This window comes from Cricetulus griseus, chromosome 7 (genome assembly GCF_003668045.3).
Source record: "Cricetulus griseus strain 17A/GY chromosome 7, alternate assembly CriGri-PICRH-1.0, whole genome shotgun sequence".
In the NCBI taxonomy this organism is placed as follows: Eukaryota; Metazoa; Chordata; class Mammalia; order Rodentia; family Cricetidae; genus Cricetulus; species Cricetulus griseus.
The window spans coordinates 90,601,116-90,619,518 of record NC_048600.1 but is presented as its reverse complement, the minus strand read 5'-3'; the positions used below and the strand labels follow the sequence as shown (position 1 = coordinate 90,619,518).

At 40.4% G+C, this 18,403-nt stretch overlaps 1 protein-coding gene across 3 annotated transcripts in view; it reads right to left on the bottom strand.

The window, feature by feature from the left end:
• Positions 1-9,022, bottom strand: part of Ssh2 (slingshot protein phosphatase 2) — a 254,071-nt gene extending 245,049 nt beyond the window's left edge. For 2 of the 3 annotated variants that reach the window (XM_027426677.2, XM_027426681.2), the window contains exon 1: positions 8,835-9,022. In XM_027426677.2, the coding sequence (XP_027282478.1) occupies positions 8,835-8,897 (63 nt within the window). In that variant the 5' untranslated portion in view covers positions 8,898-9,022. The remainder of the gene's footprint in view (positions 1-8,834) is intronic. The other variant, XM_027426676.2, reaches the window with a different exon arrangement.
• Positions 9,023-18,403: the final 9,381 nt, after the last annotated feature.

Genomic DNA, 18,403 nt, shown 5'->3' with positions numbered 1-18,403 from the left:
ATACTTCATAATAAATAGAACTAATTATTAATAGGCCTAATATAGCAAGAAGGTACACAAATTTAAAAGAATTAGGAAATGGTTCAAAAACCAAGAAATACAGGATTGAAGTGTGGGTTGTACAATTCTGTAACTTTACTAAAAAATCACTGAATTGTAAAGTTATTTAAGGATTTGTAAATTATACCTCATATTTCATTTATTTATTTATTTGGGGTTTTTTTCTGGGGGGAGATGGGAGACAGACAGGGTTTCATGTAGCCCAGGCAAACCTAAAACTGGGATTACAGTCTTATGCCATGATACCTGATATTATGTGGTGCTGGAAACTGAACCCAGGGTTCTGTGCAAACTAGTCAAGCCCTCTACCAATTGAGCTACAACCTCAGTCCTAAATTTGTCTTTTAAAAAAGTTAATATAAATGCCTACTAAACATCTGAAAAATGCATAAATAACATACCTAATAATAAAATGCAAAATCAATCCAACTACTTGAGTAGATACTACTCCTAAACCAGCAATTATTAAAATTGAAATGAGATTATTCAGTATTAATAAGGTCAGGAGAAATGAGCATTCTTAAATGATGCTGGTTGAAATAAATGTTAATTGGAATAACCTTTTCACAAAGCATAAATATGTAACAGTAGTCTGAAGAGTATTTATACCCTGTGTTCCAATAATTGCATGTCTTGAAATCTCAATAAATGTTCCAAATGCATTCAAATATCTATGCACAGTAATGCTCACTGCAATGCAATTCACTGTAGAGATAAAGGATGGGGAAATCTAGATGCCCACCAACAATAGTCAGAATGGGTCACAATATAATTTCTCAGTGTAGCCATTCTTGACAGGACAATAATCTGTGATATAAAACAAACTTTAAAAATATTTAAGACAAGATTATATGCACAGCAGCCTTTCAGCTTATACAATATAATGATAGAAATGCCATCACTGGAAACTAAATCAAAAAGGTCACAAATTTGAGGCCGGCTGAAGTAACACAGTTCTTACACAAAAAGGGGAAAGAGAAGAGATATCACACAATGATGACACCTCTTTTGATTTTCTTCTCCATATTTTTGTGCATTTCCATGTTTTATATAATGTGATGCACTATTTTTGAGTGTGTGCAAGTTTGTAAGACTGTCTTCAAAACCTTCAACAGTATCACTTTAAGTATTCGTACTTCACAGAATTTGTCTTGGCTTTGTTTCCTCTGTTGAGGAAGGAAAGTGTGGTCATATCTGAATGTGTATATGTAACTCAACAATCTATTTTATCTAGCATTATTAAGACATAAGACATGGAGACCAACATGACAGCTCAGCTAGTAAAGATGCTGGCTGCCAAGTGTGGTGACTTGAGTTCAATTCTCACAATCTACACACTAGAAGGAGGGAACTGACTCTTACTAAGTTGTCCTCTGACTTGCATCTATATGCTGTGGCACATGAGTGTACATATGCATATCTACACACAACAAATAAATGTTTATATATTTTCAAAGAAATAAATTTGAAGTCTCCATTGGGCCAAAAGTGAAAGGTAAAGGGGCTCACGAGCACAGGCAACAGAAGACAGGGGTGCTGAAATCCATCTTCATCCTACCACTCCACTTCATGTTGGTGGTATGAGCATTGCATGTGTCTTGAAGGAAAAAGTAGTGTTTCAACAGGACTCTTGTCAGTTCCCACCTGAAATATCACCTTCAAGAACCAGCTAATCACAACATGTCTCTTGTTTTGACATCTGGAACAGGGTCACAAGTGCAGCCACAGCCAACTGCAAATCGGGCTTTTGCGGCTGTGACACTCCAGCCCTGTCCCAGGATCTATAGGTGCTGCAGGCCATTCCCCGGAGGATGCAATGGTTTACTAGTTCTTTCTGAGGCAGCATGGTGAGCAGCTTCAGGAAGGAGTGACGAGGGCAACTACAGTACTAGCAAACACCATTGGCCTACGGGACAACAATATTAATGAAGAACATCAGGTTAAAAATATCCCTACTTCAGCTCTGAAACCTTTCTAGTTACTCACTACTTTCAATGATTGTCTCAAAATCCTTTAATTGCTTGGTTTGATTCAAACAAGAGTCATTTGTTTTAAAGAAGGGTCATTGTAAGGTTGTAACTGAGTCATTTACCATTCTGGTGTTAGACAGTAAATTCATTTTAAAAAAACTTTAAGAAAAAAAGAGAAGATATGTTTGTGAATGAATTATGAATTCTCCAATCATACATTTTCTTTTCCCTTAATGATGGTCTTACAATATTTATTTACCATGCCATCTTTAAACTCAAAATACTTCTCTCTTAGCCTGTTGAGTAGCAGAGATTACAAATGCAAACCACCATGCAATGCTAAAGCATGAACATTAAACATTATAACTTTGGTTAAACTTGAATGGACAACTATCTAAAAAAGATACCACACTCAATCTTTATTGCTTAAATCAAGGCCAAATAAGATTAAGCCTTCTTATGATGATTCAGGGTCAAAATTATGAACTATGAATTGTAAGATAGCAGTAGGTTTGAGAAAGATACATTAAATACAAAGAAATGCTAAATTCTTCCCCCTACTTAACCTACCTCTTTCTGAACTGTCTCCCTGTGTAGCCCAGGCTGGTCAGGAACTATTGATTCAAACTGTTCTCAAACTCACTATTAACTTAAACTGGAACTCACAATCTTCCTGCCACTGCCTCCTAAGTGCTGCAATTATAGATGTACAACACCCAGCTTGCTCTACCCCAAGCCCCTACCACCTTTGCCCGTTACTTGTTCAGCTTCTCTTGCCATGAAAGCCTCTCTCTCTCTCTTTCTCTCTCTTTCTCTCTCTCTCTCTCTCTCTCTCTCTCTCTCTCTCTCTCTCTCTCTTTCTCTTTCTCTCTCTGTCTCTTTCTATCTCTCTCTCTGTTTTCCAGTACCTGCAAGCTTCCATTTCTACTTTGCTGTTGGTGATCTTCTAAGAGAAAGGGAAGGAAATTAAATACCTAATTTATAAGAATTCTGTGTACATTAACAGATAATGGGCTTCAAGTAAGAGCATCACTTAAAATTGATTTGTACAGATTTAGATGATTCTGTTCTGTTCTGCCAATGCTACAGTATAAATGAGCTAACAAAAGAGTGTGTACTCTTGATTATATCTCAAGTCTGATCCTTTACTCAATTAGCAATTAGTATCCCTACATGTCCTGTGTCTCTTAATACAGCCTGAAAAGAGATGTGGAGCAAGAACCAAGGAACTTAAGCTAGTTTATGTTCTTACACCAGTTTTGTAACCTTCGTTTAGTACATTTTAACAGTAATACCTGCCTTTTATGGGGCTGCTCTAGAATTAAATTAGATCACAAAAACAAAAACACTGTGACCTGGTATTAATATAAGTATTAACTTAAAAATATATACTACCAGTTTAGAGGTTGTGGGAACTGGAATATATTCTCAGGGTACCAAGTTTTGTTTACAGGAATATTGTAGAGTACAGTGACTACAGTTAATAATGTATTGAAAATTGCTAAGCAACTTTAAATGTTTATCATAAAATATGTGAGGTGATGAGTATATTAATTAGCTTCATTTAATCATTTAATATACACATCAAGATATCATGCTATATATCACAAATATATATGTAATTTGTGTCAATAAATATAATTTTTTCCTGGTAAGGATGAAAACAAAGGGAATTTTCATACACTGTTAGTAGGAATACAAATTAGTATAGCCATAACACATGTGTGGTAAGTTAAAAACACAAACAAGAACAAAACACAGAACTGTCAGATACCCAGCAAAAGGAAATGAAATCAGTATGAAAAAACACCTGCACTTGCATGTTTATTGTGGTACTATTCATAACCACCAACATACAAAATCAACCCAGGTTTCATCAGAAGACAAGAAGGTTAAAAAAAATACCGCACATATGCAATCAAATAGTATTTACCTACAAAAAAGATAAAATTCTGTCAGCAACATGGATAGAATCAGACAACATTACGTTGTGAAATAATTCAGATATAGAAAGAGTAATACTATATGTTCTGCAGTCCATGTGGAAGTTAAAAAGTTGATCTTATAGAAATTGAGAGACTAGTGATTACCAAAGCCTGGGAAAGTGTTGGAAAGGCAAAGGGGGGGGCATTGGTTAATAAGTACAAGTGTGCAGTTGAAAAGGAGAAATACCTTTTAATATGCTATAGCAAAGCATAAGCAAAAGGATTGATAATAATCATATATTTAAAAATAGCTGTTAAACTGTTCCCAACACTAAGAAATGATAAATATCTAAGGTGATAGATACAGCCATTTGATCATTTACACAATGTAGGCATGTATCAAATTTCCAAACTGTCCCACATAAAAATGTGCAATTACCATGTATCAAATGGAAATAAAATGGCAGTTTTTAAAAGTTAAAATATATTACAAAAAGGAAAATCATATCAGAAAGAACAGAGAGCAGATTTTGTTGTTGCTGTTGGTGCTGCTGTTGGTGCTGCTGCTGCTGCTGAGGTTGAGCTGCTGAGCTGAGTCACGGGCACACTCTTGGCCCAAGAATTCTTAAATTGCCCTTATTAATTAAGAAACATTTGGCCTGGTGGTGGTGTTGCACACCTTTAATCCCAGCACCTAGGAGGCAGAGGCAGGTGGATCTTTGTGAGTTTGAGGCCAGCCTGGTCTGCAGAGCTAGTTATAGGACAGCTAGGGCTACACAGAGAAACCCTATCTTGAAAAAAGGAAGGAAGAAAGGAAGGAAGAAAGGGAGGGAGGGAGGGAGGGAGGGAGGGAGAAGGGGAGGAAACATTTGTTTTCTTTATTTTTAAATTTTTTAATTCATTTTTATGTATATGGGTGTTTTGCCTCACATGTGTGCAGTGCTCCTAGAGGCCAGAAGAGGGAGTCAGATCCCCTGGGACTGAAGTTATAGACAATTGGAAACCACCTTGTGGGGGCTGAGAATCAAACCTGGGGTCTCTGTAAAAGCAGCCAATGCTCCTCTAACAGCGGAGCCATCTCTCTAGCCCCAGGAAACATTTTTCTAGGAAGAACAATACATTCCAAAAGTTGGTATCTCTGATTTCTCTATCCCTGACATCTGTCTCTTCCATTAACACTCAAAAATTCCAGTTCAGGCCTCAACAATAGCCTTAACCAGCTCTAGTCATGCCCTCTCTTGTCTTTCCTAAAATCCCTCCGGCCCAAAGCCCCTAGATCAATTTTCTTAAAACACTATTGTGATCACATTTGCTCAAAACTTGTGAGAATTTTCTATTACTTTTTCATTAATCCCAAGTACTGGCTCAGCAGTCCCTGTACAGCCCTAGATACCTCTCACTTTTATCTCTCATTTTCCAAATAAATCCTCACACTGACCTACTTAATCCTTTCAGTTAATGCCTTGTACTTTTCTGAATTCAAGTGTTGGAACACATAGCTTTTCTCCACCTAGGATACCTTGCTCTTATCTTCAATCCTGGCCTATAAAAATTCAAATTATATGTCAAAATCTAGTTTGAGAGACACCTATTGTGCTATGCTTCTTCATTACCATCATTTCAATGGTTAGCCACATCTGGATTTGGATTACAACTCCAGTCACGCACTGGCTGAGTGACACAGGACACATTCCTTAAACATCCCTTGCCTCACTTTCTTCATCTATAACACAGGGATAAAAGCAACTTTCCTTTGGCACATTGTAAGGAATAAATGAATTAAGTCATAAATGTAAAAGTATTTAGCATGATGTCTGGCACAGATGAAAACCCAAGAGAAATAAGAAGTTGTTCATTTTCTAATTACTACTTGCTATTAGTGAACTTACATCAATCTGAATACTTATGACCATTGCAAACTGGTCACATATATACAGTATTATTGTCCTCACTATCACTATTCTCCTACCCCCTATTAGTCTTCTGCTAGCCTTATTACCCAAATTACATCATCTGATAGACAGGTGAATGTCTTCTATGACTTAGTACCTATAAAGGTCACTCATACATAGTAGGTGATTTTATTAGGTCGCTCTTCTTGATTCTGTGACCAAACACTTAAAAAAAGCAACTGTTGGAGGAAGCATTCATTTTGGGTCACAGTTTGTACCATGAACAGTGCATGGTATGGAAGGGAGGACATGGTAGCAGGAACTTGCTATCATGTGGGCAGACAAGGAAACAGAGAAAGGGGAATGCTGGAGTTCGACTGGACTTTTCCTTCTCATTCAGTCCAGTACCCACCCCAGGGGATGGTGCCACTCACATCAGGGTGGGTACTTCCTCCTCTGTTAAACCTCTCTGGATGCACTTCCACAGTAAAGCTGAAGACTAATCACTCCAATGATCAAGTTTGTTTTATGCTTTATGAAGAAAATACTGACAGTATTAAAATGCCCAACATATTCAGTGAAAAAGTATTACAGACTGCTTTAAAGTAATTAAAAGATTAAATCTCCAGTCTCACAAAATGAAGTCCTTTTTTATTTATCGTTCTAACTTCTTTTTGCACTCTTCTTACTTTGAAAACCAACCAACCTACTCATTCAGCAAGAGATAAAACAGCAAAATATATGCAGGTCAGATAGCAGCCCGGAATACAAGGACCACAAGACAACTGAGCTGAGCACATCTTTGGATGAAGTCAAATAGGAAGACAATTTAAAGGGAAAGATAGCTGGTTTGTCAGTCATGCTAACAATGCTGATTGTTACTCACACACACCAGTGCCAGGATTTCTTTACACACAATGCCAAGTATAAACAACTGAGATCAGACCAGGGGATACAGAAATATCGATCATTATGCCTAGCAACTGAGTTTACCACTCAGTATTTACTACAATAAATACTACAGTGTTCACATGACCAAATTTAATTGCTTACGATAAAAATGACTACTAACATTCTTTAATTAACATTCATTGACCAAGTTTTGGCCAATGAAGCCATGTCAAATAGATGTGGCTTTACTGTATATTAATCATTTACTTCAAGACAATTAGTATGACAACGACTTAATAAATGTTATTATAACAGAATGTCTTCAACAATACCCAGGGAAAATAGTATTACAATACTGGGTTCTACTTCATATGTATGTGTCTACTTGTATGACTTAGTATCTATAATGGTCACTCTTGATTGCTTTCACAGCCAAAACTAGGCCTAGTAACCACAAAACTCAGAGGAATTACTAATGGAGTGAATTAAGATGGTCTAAAGACATGTTATGAAAACTCTACTCATGAAAATACTACATTTCTACCCCTCTGATATTTGTCTCTAGCAGACCCTAAAATGCCTTACCAGCTCTGAAATACAGTCACAGAATCGTTAAGCCTTGGAAAACTTTCTCATCCCCCACTGCAGGAATTCCTTTTATCAGTTGTCTGGCAAAAGGCCCCCCAGCTTCTGCTTGATATGTCTAGCAATGTATGCTAACTATTTTGCAAAACAGTGTACTTTATTTCTATAAACTTCTTCCCTAAACCAATGTAAATTTCCCTCTCCAAATGTCTATCCAAAGATTTCAGTTTTGTATCCTGGAACAACACAAGGTAAATTAACCTCTGAAACAAAGTAATTTCTCGAATTAGGGTATGGTTGTTGGTTTAGTCACACAAAAACACACAGGAATACTCACAAAGGAAGAAACCACCAATATATGTAAGGAAATTTTGAAATTCAGGAAACCATACTGAAATCACAAGGCAACATGCTTTCAAGATACCAAACCTCACATCTCAGTTAACAAATATTAACAACCCAACTTTCTTTTACACAGCGGAAGGCCACAGTGTTCATTGAATGCCTCTTTGCACCTTGACACTACTAAATCCAATGTTAAAAATTATAATTCTATAGGAAACAGCTTCTCCAATTGTTCATATTTTCATCTAGGTGCCTGTCTATTAAGACCTTTCTTACCACGCTGCTGCAATACGCATGTTAGCAGGTATTCTCAAAAATGAATCCTAAGAATAGAGATGTAAAGGAGTCGGGGTGGGAATGGAGGCAAAGAGAAGCCCAGCGGGGAAGGGGTGGGGGGAGCTGGCTGCTGGGTATTTTCCTTTTGGAAACAGCCTTTAGCGACACAAGCATTTGAAGTAATGAACCATGCAAGCACAACCCAAGAGCAAGAACCATCATGAGCAATGAGGTAAGGCATAAGTGTCTGTAAGATGGAAATGAATTGGCACTGGCCATCGAGCAGCACCGGATGCTTTGGGACCTGACTGAGGAAGGTAAAAGTCCAAGAAGCAGAGGAGACCACTGCCATCTTTTAAGGGATGGGGAGAAACCTGGGAGTAACTACCATTGAGCAGTCCAATGAAGCCTGAACTGTAGGGAGCACAAGAGAGACGCCCGAGACTGGCGGAAGAAGGATGCGCAGTGTGCTGACCTGGTCCCTAAAATGGTGTGAGTAAGGGATATGGGTGTGGGTCGGGGGTAACGTAGGAGCCCACCGTTCCCCTCCCTGCAACAGAGCAACAGAGGGTAAGAGAAGGGGGAGGGTGAAAAGCAAGAATGACTCATTGCCGAAAGGAAGTGCTCAAGCTATGGGAAGCATGCTACGGGAGATTTCCGAGCCGGAGCGGTGAGGGGCTGGGTGCTCCAGGTGATGGGGGCCAGAACCCCAACATCTGGCAGTCGCTGCTGCTCGCCGGTAGGATGAGGGTGTGGGGGGTTCGCGGCAGCCTGAGTGCCAAGGCCTGGGAAGAGGCGCTGCGCGTGCGCAGTGGCGTTCGGCGGGACCCGCTGAGGCAAAGCGGAGCCGCAGTGACAGAAGCGAGGAGCTGCCGCCTGGAGGGACTCACCGAGGCGCAGGGGCTGGAGGTGGTGCTGGGGGTAGGCGACCGCTGGACCGTGACCAAAGCCATCTAGGCGCTGCTAGGTTGTTCCGGGCAGGGCATTCTCGTCCTGAGTGTAGGGGGCGGGAGGGTGACGGAGCCGGGATGGGGGGCAAAGGGTGAGGGATAGGGACGAGGGGGACGGGGAGGAAGATGAGGTCGCGGGAACGGCCTCGGGCTCCGCACCCACCACCGGACTCTCGCCGACTGACGCGCCGAACGGGCGGCGGGCGGGCAGGCGGGCGGTTCGGCAGCTGCGGGGCACAATGAGCGCTCCCAGTGCGCAGGCGCCACCTGTCAGCAACCGCCTCTCCCCTTGGCGCGCGCCGCCGCGGCGGCGTAACCCTTGAGTTGCCGGAAGCGAGCCGTCTGCGTGCGCCGCGCCTCGGGCCGCCGCCCCCTCCCGGGTCAGCCCTCGAGGCCCGTCGCCGCCTGGTTTGTTTGTTCCCGCCGGGCCACTGCCGAGTGGCGTGAGGCGAGCTGGGAAAGGGACCCAGGAAGCCATCGGGTCAAGGGGTCCTGAGCCGGGAGTGGGGAGTTGAGGGGGGCGGGGGCGAGCCGCCAGTCCCCAATCCTGAAAGACAACCATTTTATGAGGTGGGGCGCGCAACCCAAGCAACGGTAGAGAAAAACTGAGGTGAAAATCCTGAGGCAAACACGTTTTCTCGTGGAAAAGAGCTCCGCTGTGCCAGACGCTTTCTCTGGTCTAGACCTCAGAGACCAGCTCACCACTTTGACCTGGCTGGCCCTCAGAGGGCTCTTAATGAGCTTTCCCACCCTCCTCATCATAGAGGGCCTCACGGTGAATGACGAGACTTTTAATAAGGAAGATTTCTCCGTGGTAAACGCTGGAAACTTCGTGGTACCCTCATGCTTCCTCTTCGACCTGCCTGAAGTCAGTCACTGTACCAGAGAAGAGATGCTGAGGGAACCTGGGGGCGCAGAGAGCTGGACCCTGAGTTGGGAAGCTCCCACCTCCTCTTTACCTCCCATTTGCTTCTACTCTGAAGATCTCCACTAAACAAGGATTTGATCGTCGAGCTTTCTTCTTTCCCCCTAAATTTCATTATTTCATAAATAGCTTAAAGGAATACGTTTCTAAAGAAAAGCTGTCGATATCAACCAAGAATGTAATGGGGGAGGGGGCATCGAGATTAAAAAGGAAAAAAAAATCACAACCCTGCAAACCGTTGATATTTACATAGAGACAGTTGAGCAGATGAGCTGGTAAATGCCACCGTCCATCTCAAAGCTGTAGAAAACACACTTAGGACTCTGCAGTTTCTAAAGCCCACCTCTTTCTGTTTGTCACTCAAACAATCTTGTATCTCATTGCTCCTTTTAAACTGACGGGGCTGTCGTGAGCTCTTTCTGCTTGCTGTGTGGTTAAGTGACACAAGAGCCCTCTATGCTGAGTCTTTGTTCTCTCCCTGGGGCCCTGTGGTTGAAATAATTAGCAGGGAGGTTCCATCAAGAATCACTGAGGGTCCCTGTACTGTACAGCCCTCTGTAGAGCGTACTGCAGAGAAACCAGCTGATAGGCTTTTGCCCCCTGGTGGTGATCAAGAGAGCCTATGAGACAAAACAATGATATATGATTTACAAATGAAACAACGTTTTCCCCAGAGCTCCATAGCAAACAGGAAAAAGAAGGCAAGGTTCAGAATAAGAACTTTGAACCAATACTTCAGAGTTGGTTCAGAAAACCATGTAGAGAACCAGGAATTCTACATAGCTGCAAGATGAATGACGTCAAATAAATGTGTTTATAAGCCAAAGGAGAAGTATTGTCCAAATCAATAATTCTTAGTAGTTCATTGCCTTGCTTGACATATGGCTGAAAACTTGACTATCTTCTTCTATGTAATGTACTTTAAAGAAATTCATCTGGAGGAGGAGACATTTAATTCCATTAATCTTACAGTGAGAAAACACTACTATAAGCCAGACCTTGCTTCTCCTTCCAGCTGTGTAAAACCTTATGCAAATGATGTGAATTTTTTGAGCTGTAGTTCCTTATTCTCTATGATGAAACTCAAACTCACAGGACTTTCATAATCAAATGAGATATGCCTGTAAATTAAAAGGGCCTATGTGCAAGTAAGATAATTTTCTATTCTCTGTAGTGTGTTCTGAGTTCACAGAGGCCTTGTTGACTGTATCCTATGTGCAGGAAGTATCTTCAAACAAAAGAAAAATATTGAAAGATATGATTCATGCTTTTTCTAAGCTATAGGTTAATGGTCAACAGGTCATCTGCTGTCTCTGCCTCCTAAGTTCTGGGATTAAAGGCCGGTGCCACCACCTCCCTTGACAGCTCCATTTTGAATTGGGTTGGATTATAGAGAAGAAATCTATTTTGCTGTGTTATTTTTACCTTTTCTTCTCTTGCATCCAGGTTCCTGCTGGGTCTTCTGGTGATCTGAGAGGTGGTATCTACTATTAAAATCCCCAAACTCCTGACTACACCAACTTAATTTGTTTCAGTGTGTGTGTGTGTATATGTGTGTGGGAGTGGTGTTGAGACATGGTCTCCTGTGCCGAAACTGGTCTCAAACTTGCTATATAGCAGAGATTAGCCTTGAACTCCTGATCCTCTTGCCTGCCTCACAAGTGCAGGAATTATAGGTATGCATCACCAAGGTTGACAGTGGCAACTTAATTTGAAAAAAGAAAAGCCAAGAATAGGATTCTCAACAGATCCAAAAAGATGAAAGTCCCAGTTCTACCTACCACTCCTTCACTCTTCCCATTTGTGGTACTATAGGCCTGATTATGCCAGTGGAGTCCATCTCTCCATGAGTGAAATTATAGGGGTACTTGAAATTCCTGAAGTCAACTGGTTCTTAAGCTTTGAAAGCTATTGACCTTTTCAACAAAAAATACTTCTCCATATTTCACACAGCCACTTCATTTCATGAAGGATCATTATTAAGAAGCCATAGTTCTCAGCCTTTTTTCTTCACAACCTGACATCCATAGAAATAATATTTACATGACACACTGGGTATGTTAAAAAGATTTAAAGACATGGTATTTGGGGGAGAATTAATTTTCTTTATATCATAAACCTTAAAAACAACAGCAATAACAAAAGTGCATATTAATGCCTGTCATGACCCTCAAAACAGCCTAGATTGCTCTTGAACTCACTTTGTGGCTGACTTCTGCAACACCTGACCCACCTATCTTAGCCTTCCAAATACTTTGATTACAGGCTTATGCCACTCTGGCTTAAACTGTATACTTTTAGTGAAAAAATGAATATATAATATTAAGGATGTTAAATATTTAATCTGCATAAGTTTCTAAATAAAATCTTTAAAATTTGATGAAGATCAGAGATTCCTTCTGTAAACATAACACATTTTAGTATAAGGTTTTATGACTGAAATGACTGTTTCCGGTGAAAAACTGTACTGATGATCTCTTAAAATTATAGTCATTATCGGTAAACATTATTGGTAAGTTCATACATGTAGTTAATAAAATTTTAAAATTGTCACATTTCAAAATTTATAAGTATAAAATCATATTTGTCTCTTGTAGCTCATTCTTGCCTTTGTCCAACCAGAAGATATATGAAAATCTCTTGTGATGATATGAATGCATTAAAATCCATTTAACTTTATTACCAAGTATATATTGCAAAATAATTACAAATCTGTAATTTGCAGAGTATGCTGTGTTATTGGAACGATAATTACGCAACTAACTTAGACATAATGAAAAAGGCATCTCAAACATAAACAAGGGAAAAGTTAATGTAGACTTCACATAAAAGAAAAGAAGTTGAGAGCTGAATCCATTTAGGCCCTCAGCCATACTTGAAGCTGAAAGTCATTTTTCTTGGGTACCTGATACATGTTGTCTTCTGATAGCTTTAAAGCAATATGCACCATACCCGGCTTCTGAAAATGATGTCCTGATGGTATAGTGCTACTTAACTTTGCCCAGGAAGTCCTTTATTATGTTTGCTACCCAGTGGGACCTTAGGCCATACTACAAGTCATCTTACCCTATGGGATGTTCTCTAAGAATCACTAGATGACACTGTTTCTGGCCAGAGGTGATTTACCTAAAGAAATACCAACTACTCCAGTTCTTTCCAGGCCATTCCTAAGGCTGAATAGATAACTATCTTGTAGTATGTCTATAATCATGCATCATATACTAAATGAAATGTGACTGTAGTTTATATAACTAAACTTATTCAAAAAAGACAAAAACAAGGAATTTAGCCATGAACCTCAAACCACAGAGTCAGAAGCTCTGACTAGCTAGTACTGGTGTCTTCAAATTGATGAAAAATACAGAAGTACAGAAAAAATTACAAACTGTACTCAGCTATTGCTACAAAAAGAAATGCTACTACTAAGATGAAGAAACCTTAATAGAATAGTGAGGCACACAAGTACCCAGAGACTATAAGAAGCAGTCGGGAGTTAGACAAGAAACTAGCTACCAGAACAAATAAATAAGGTTTTTAGTTCTAGTTTCAGTATCAGAGAAGCTGTTTTTAGAGCTGAGACAATAATTTAATAATTGGCACTTTACTAAATAAATGGATACCAGGAACATGATTTATCCCCTATACTGTTGTTTGCATACATCTTATAAGGTAATAGTTAAAGACTTTCTTATTCTCTGGTTCTTAGATACAGTTAGAACACAGCCATTAGTGTGTCATTGGATCAATGCAAAGCTGACTTAGATCAAGATGCTCAATATATTTGTGAAATGGCATAGAACATGATAATTGATACAGTCCTGAAACAAGACCGAGAAAATACAGGTTGAGCATCCCTAATTTGAAATAAAAATCATTTCCAAATCCAATGATTTTGTGTTAACATGCAGTCACAGGTGGGAAATTAAACATCATGAAGATGTTTCATGTGCAAAATTATTAAAACTATAAATTTTATAACCTTTAGACTATGTATATAATATATATGAAACATAAATGAATTTCATGTTTAAACTTGAACTGTATCCCCAAGACTTTTCATTACAAGTATAAATTTTAAAATCTGAAAAAAATGAGAAATATTTTTGGTTTCAATCATTTTGGATAAAGGATACTCAGTGTGTCTATTGTTGGTCCTTCCTAGTAGAAGCAAGCAGCTCCTGGTATTCTTTATGAATTTATACAAGATAAAAAACATATATTAGATCAATAGTTGTGTAGCAGGTACCAGAAGATGAGTTGACTTACTTCAATAAAAACACTATATATAGAAGAGCACATGCAAATGTAGAGTAACATCTGAGTGAGTTTATGTTAATCCACTGTCATTTTCCAAGATCTATTTTCCCCCCCACCAGCCAAGGAGACAAGTTAAATTGGTATGAGAGGGCGTCTATCAACCTACTTTCCTCAGATCTTTATTGATATCATTAATATCTGCAATCCCTCATTCACCCTAACACATGAATTTCTTTCATTTTCTGTCTTCGCATGTGTGTTTCAACTTGGCCTTTCACACAATAATGATTCTTATTCCAAAACCAGAGAGAAAATATGTTGGTTCTGCTGATTGCTAGTGTCTTTATTCTAATTATACATTTGAAAACTAATGAAATCTTCATGTAATGGTTCTCTGGCCCCACTCAAACCACTGTGATTCAAATGGATTAAAAGCTCCATCTCTTACTTGGTCAGTGCAAGACTCCACTTAAATTGGTAGACTGCAGAAATATTAGGAGTCCCCCAAAGTAACATTAAAGTTTTCTGAAATTCCTTTAAAAATTGGAAATTCCTTTTCTCCAACACGTAATTGTTTAATATGATCACCAGTCTGTATGGAAGAGACTTAGTTTTCAGATTCTCAGTTTATATGAGAGGCAGTGTTGCAACAAATGAGTGTTCCTTAAGCGGATCTGACTCTTCCTTCCCATCAATCAAAAGAGGGGATGAGGGCTGGAGAGATGTCATGGCAAAAAGAACTTGCTCTAATAGAGTACCTGGGTATGATTCCAACACCCACAGAGTAATGTACAACCACATGTAACTCCATTTCCAAGAGATCCAACACCCTTTTGTGATCTCGATGGGCACCAGACTTTCATATGGTGCACATGCATGCAGGTAGAACACTCATACACAAAATAATTCTAAAGTAAAGAGAGTGGATAAGGCATTGGAATATTATTTTGTATAAACTCATATTTCTGGCACACACACACATGCACATACAAATAATCAGGCACTCTTACTTGCTAATGCATTGTTGTTTTATGTCGTTTACCTATTTTCTCCAAATTGAAATATTCTCTCCTACAGAGAGGAAAGGATCATAAGAGTTGAAAAGAAAAGAAAACACACAGAATCCAGGAGGTAAATGAAATTAAAATGTCTCAGGACCCCCTTGAATGTTACACAAGTCACAAGGCTCCTCCTCAGGGTTACATATGCTGGGAAGAAGAAAGTCTGTGATCACTGAACTGCCTGTAAGTTGTTCAGGGAGCACCTTTGTGAGTCATCACCCATGCCTTGGTGGGCTTTTTACTATATAGATGCCTTTGACTCACTCATGCTCTTTATGTAACCCCTCACCCATGCTTATGTACACAACCCCAGCCAGCTCATTGTTCCACTAAACCTGATGTGTAGAACAGTTTCTTTGGTTTATTATCAGTGCCCCATCTGGGGTGAATAGACATTTGTTCATGTCTGCCTCAAAAATGCCACACAACACAATTGGCACTTGAACAGGGGATATGCAGGAACAAAGATGAATTGGAGAGGAGTGGTTGTATGGCCCCTGCAATTAATGATGAGACATTCAATGGAGGCTTATCTGTGTGACAATAGAGTATCTTGAGAATGGCTAGTTTCTCCATGAGATATTTTGCCTCCTTGTTAGCATGGTGGTTACATGCTCTCTGCAGTGGATGATAGAACTTGCAACCAGGCCAAGCCATCTTGAGAGTAATGTTTTTTGTGGGTAATCCCAGGGAGGCCTCTTCCTCTACTTGTTCTTCAAGAGGCATGACTCTTTGATGAGTGAGGTCCATTACGTGAGAATGCAGATGTCCCCAGAAAAAATCGATGAGCTAGAGAATATACTACCTGAAAGTGGCACATATAGGGTGGGATCATAAGCAGGCTGTGGCATCAATTGTGTAGCCATTGTTGTGGTCAACAAAACATGCTCCTGGGACTCAGCTATCTTCCAGGAAAGAACTTGCCTACCTAGGTGAGGAGGAATTACAGTGGGAAAAAGACATGAATGCTGTTAGCTGTATTAGCCTCTGGTTTGCAAGAAAAGTAGATAGAGGTGATAGTCTGCTTATTCCCACAGTTGTCAAGATGCAAAGGAGAGAGAGGGCAAATTAGATCTTTGTTAAACAACCCTTGCTGGGATCCCAAACCTTAGAACCCATTGGCACAGTCTTTCAGAGAAGAGGAAGAAAATGAAGTAGAAGACATAGAGGATATTCCTGAGGTTCAACCTTCAATACGGAGGAAGGCAAATCCACGATTCAGCATGCAGAGACCTCAACATTGACCCAGAACAAGAAACTAAAATACAAAGGGAATACTCAATATCTGATTTAATTGGATGGGGGAAAGTTTTTAAATGAGCAATGAAAGAGCCTGTGTAAGCAGAGAAACTGAACAAATTAACTACCAGTCCCTCTTTATGACAAAGGCTGCATAACCCAAGGTAATATGAAGTAAACAGGACCCTGATAGACTGGCTTATGCTAGATATTGTAGACACTTGTTGCCAGTGAGATCCCCATAAATATTAGGGACTAGTTGACAAAAGGGAAAATAGTTACTCCTGAGGCAACTCAGCATGAGAAATATGTGATGCCCAGTTCACTGGACATGAGATCGAGGACCTTGGTGTGGGGCTTTGGTGGCTTTACTGAATGCCAAAGTGAAACATGATCTTTATGAGGTCAGGGAAGTTGTAAGAGATTTGATTTTGACCAGCATATAGATTGAGTTTGTAAATTACAAAAAACAATCAAGATAGAAGTTAGAGAAGAGTAAAACAGATAAAAGGATCTGTCAATGCCACTTGAAGACAACTGTGTCAAAATTTGTGTCAAACTGAAGTTCCTAGGGAAAACATCAATAGAAAGAAAAATGCTATGCTGGTGAGCTTTTGGAAGACTTTAAAGCCTGAGTGAAAATTTATGGAAGAAATTATTAAGCTTGTCCTTGGGTTTTGGATCCTTTTGGCATCCAGCTGTAGCTCATGGAAAAGCAAGGGCCATGATGCCAGCCTGAAGCCTATCAGAACCAGGGAACCAGCTCAAGTTTCAAGCATGGCAGGCTACAGTACAGACAAGCTCCCTCTTTGGCCTGAAGCAGACTGAGCATCATAGATTGGTCCTGTCAAAACTGGGATAAAGAGATGCACAGTATCCCTGGATCAGCAGTAGCATTCCAGGATTCAGAGTTCAGAAGAATCATGGACATTGACTATGAATTATGAAGGGCTAAATGAGTGTGCATCTCCCATAAATTCTGTTCTAGTTTGTTTCCTCTTATGATAAACACCTTGACCAATAGCAACTTGCAAAGGAAAAGGTTTACTTGGTGTACACATCCCCATCACAGTCCATCATTAAGAGAAGTCAGGCCGGGGGTTGGAGGCGCACTCCTTTAATCCCAGCACTCGGGAGGCAGAGGCAGGCAGATCTCTGTGAGTTCGAGACCAGCCTGGTCTAAAAGAGCTAGTTCCAGGATAGCCTCCAAAGTCACAGAGAAATCCTGTTCTCGGGGGGAGAGAGCAGAGAGAGAGAGAGAGAGAGAGAGAGAGAGAGAGAGAGAGGAGAGAGAGAGAGAGAGAGAGAGAGAGAGAAGTCAGGACAGGAACCTGGAAACAGAAAACTGAAGAAGAAGCTATGGAGGAAAACTGCTTATTGGCTTGTTCCTTGTGGCTTACTCAGTCGGCTTTCTTTATAGCACCCAGGTTCACCAGCCCGGAGATGGCAACACCTGTGGTGAGTTGGTCCCTCCTGCATCAATCACAATCAAGAAAATGTACCACAGGCTTGCCCATAGACTAATCTGGTGGAAGCCAAACTCCTGGAGTCCAGTCATAGAGAGGGAGGAGTGATACTATAAGCAAAGGAGTCAAGACCATGATGGGGAAACCCACAGAAACAGCTGACCCAAGCAAGTGGGAGCTCACTGACTCCAGACTGACAGCTGGGGAACCTGCTTCCTGCTTAGGACCAAACTAGGTCCTCTGAATGTGGGTGACAGTTGTGTGGGTTGGGTAGTTTGTAGGGCAACTAGCAGTGGAACCAGTATTTATCCCTAGTGCATGAACTGGCCTATGGAGGGATACCTTGCTTAGCTTAAAACAGGGGGGTGGGGAGGCAGGGGGAACTCAGTCCTGCCTGAAGTGACAGGCTTTGTTGACTCCTCATGGGAGGCATCACCCTCTCTGAGAAGGGTGGTGGGGCAGGGAGAAGGTGGAGGGAGCTGGGAGGGATAGGGAACTGGGATTGGCATGTAAACTAGGATTGTTTTAAAAATAAAAAATAATAGTTAAAAATAAAAATGA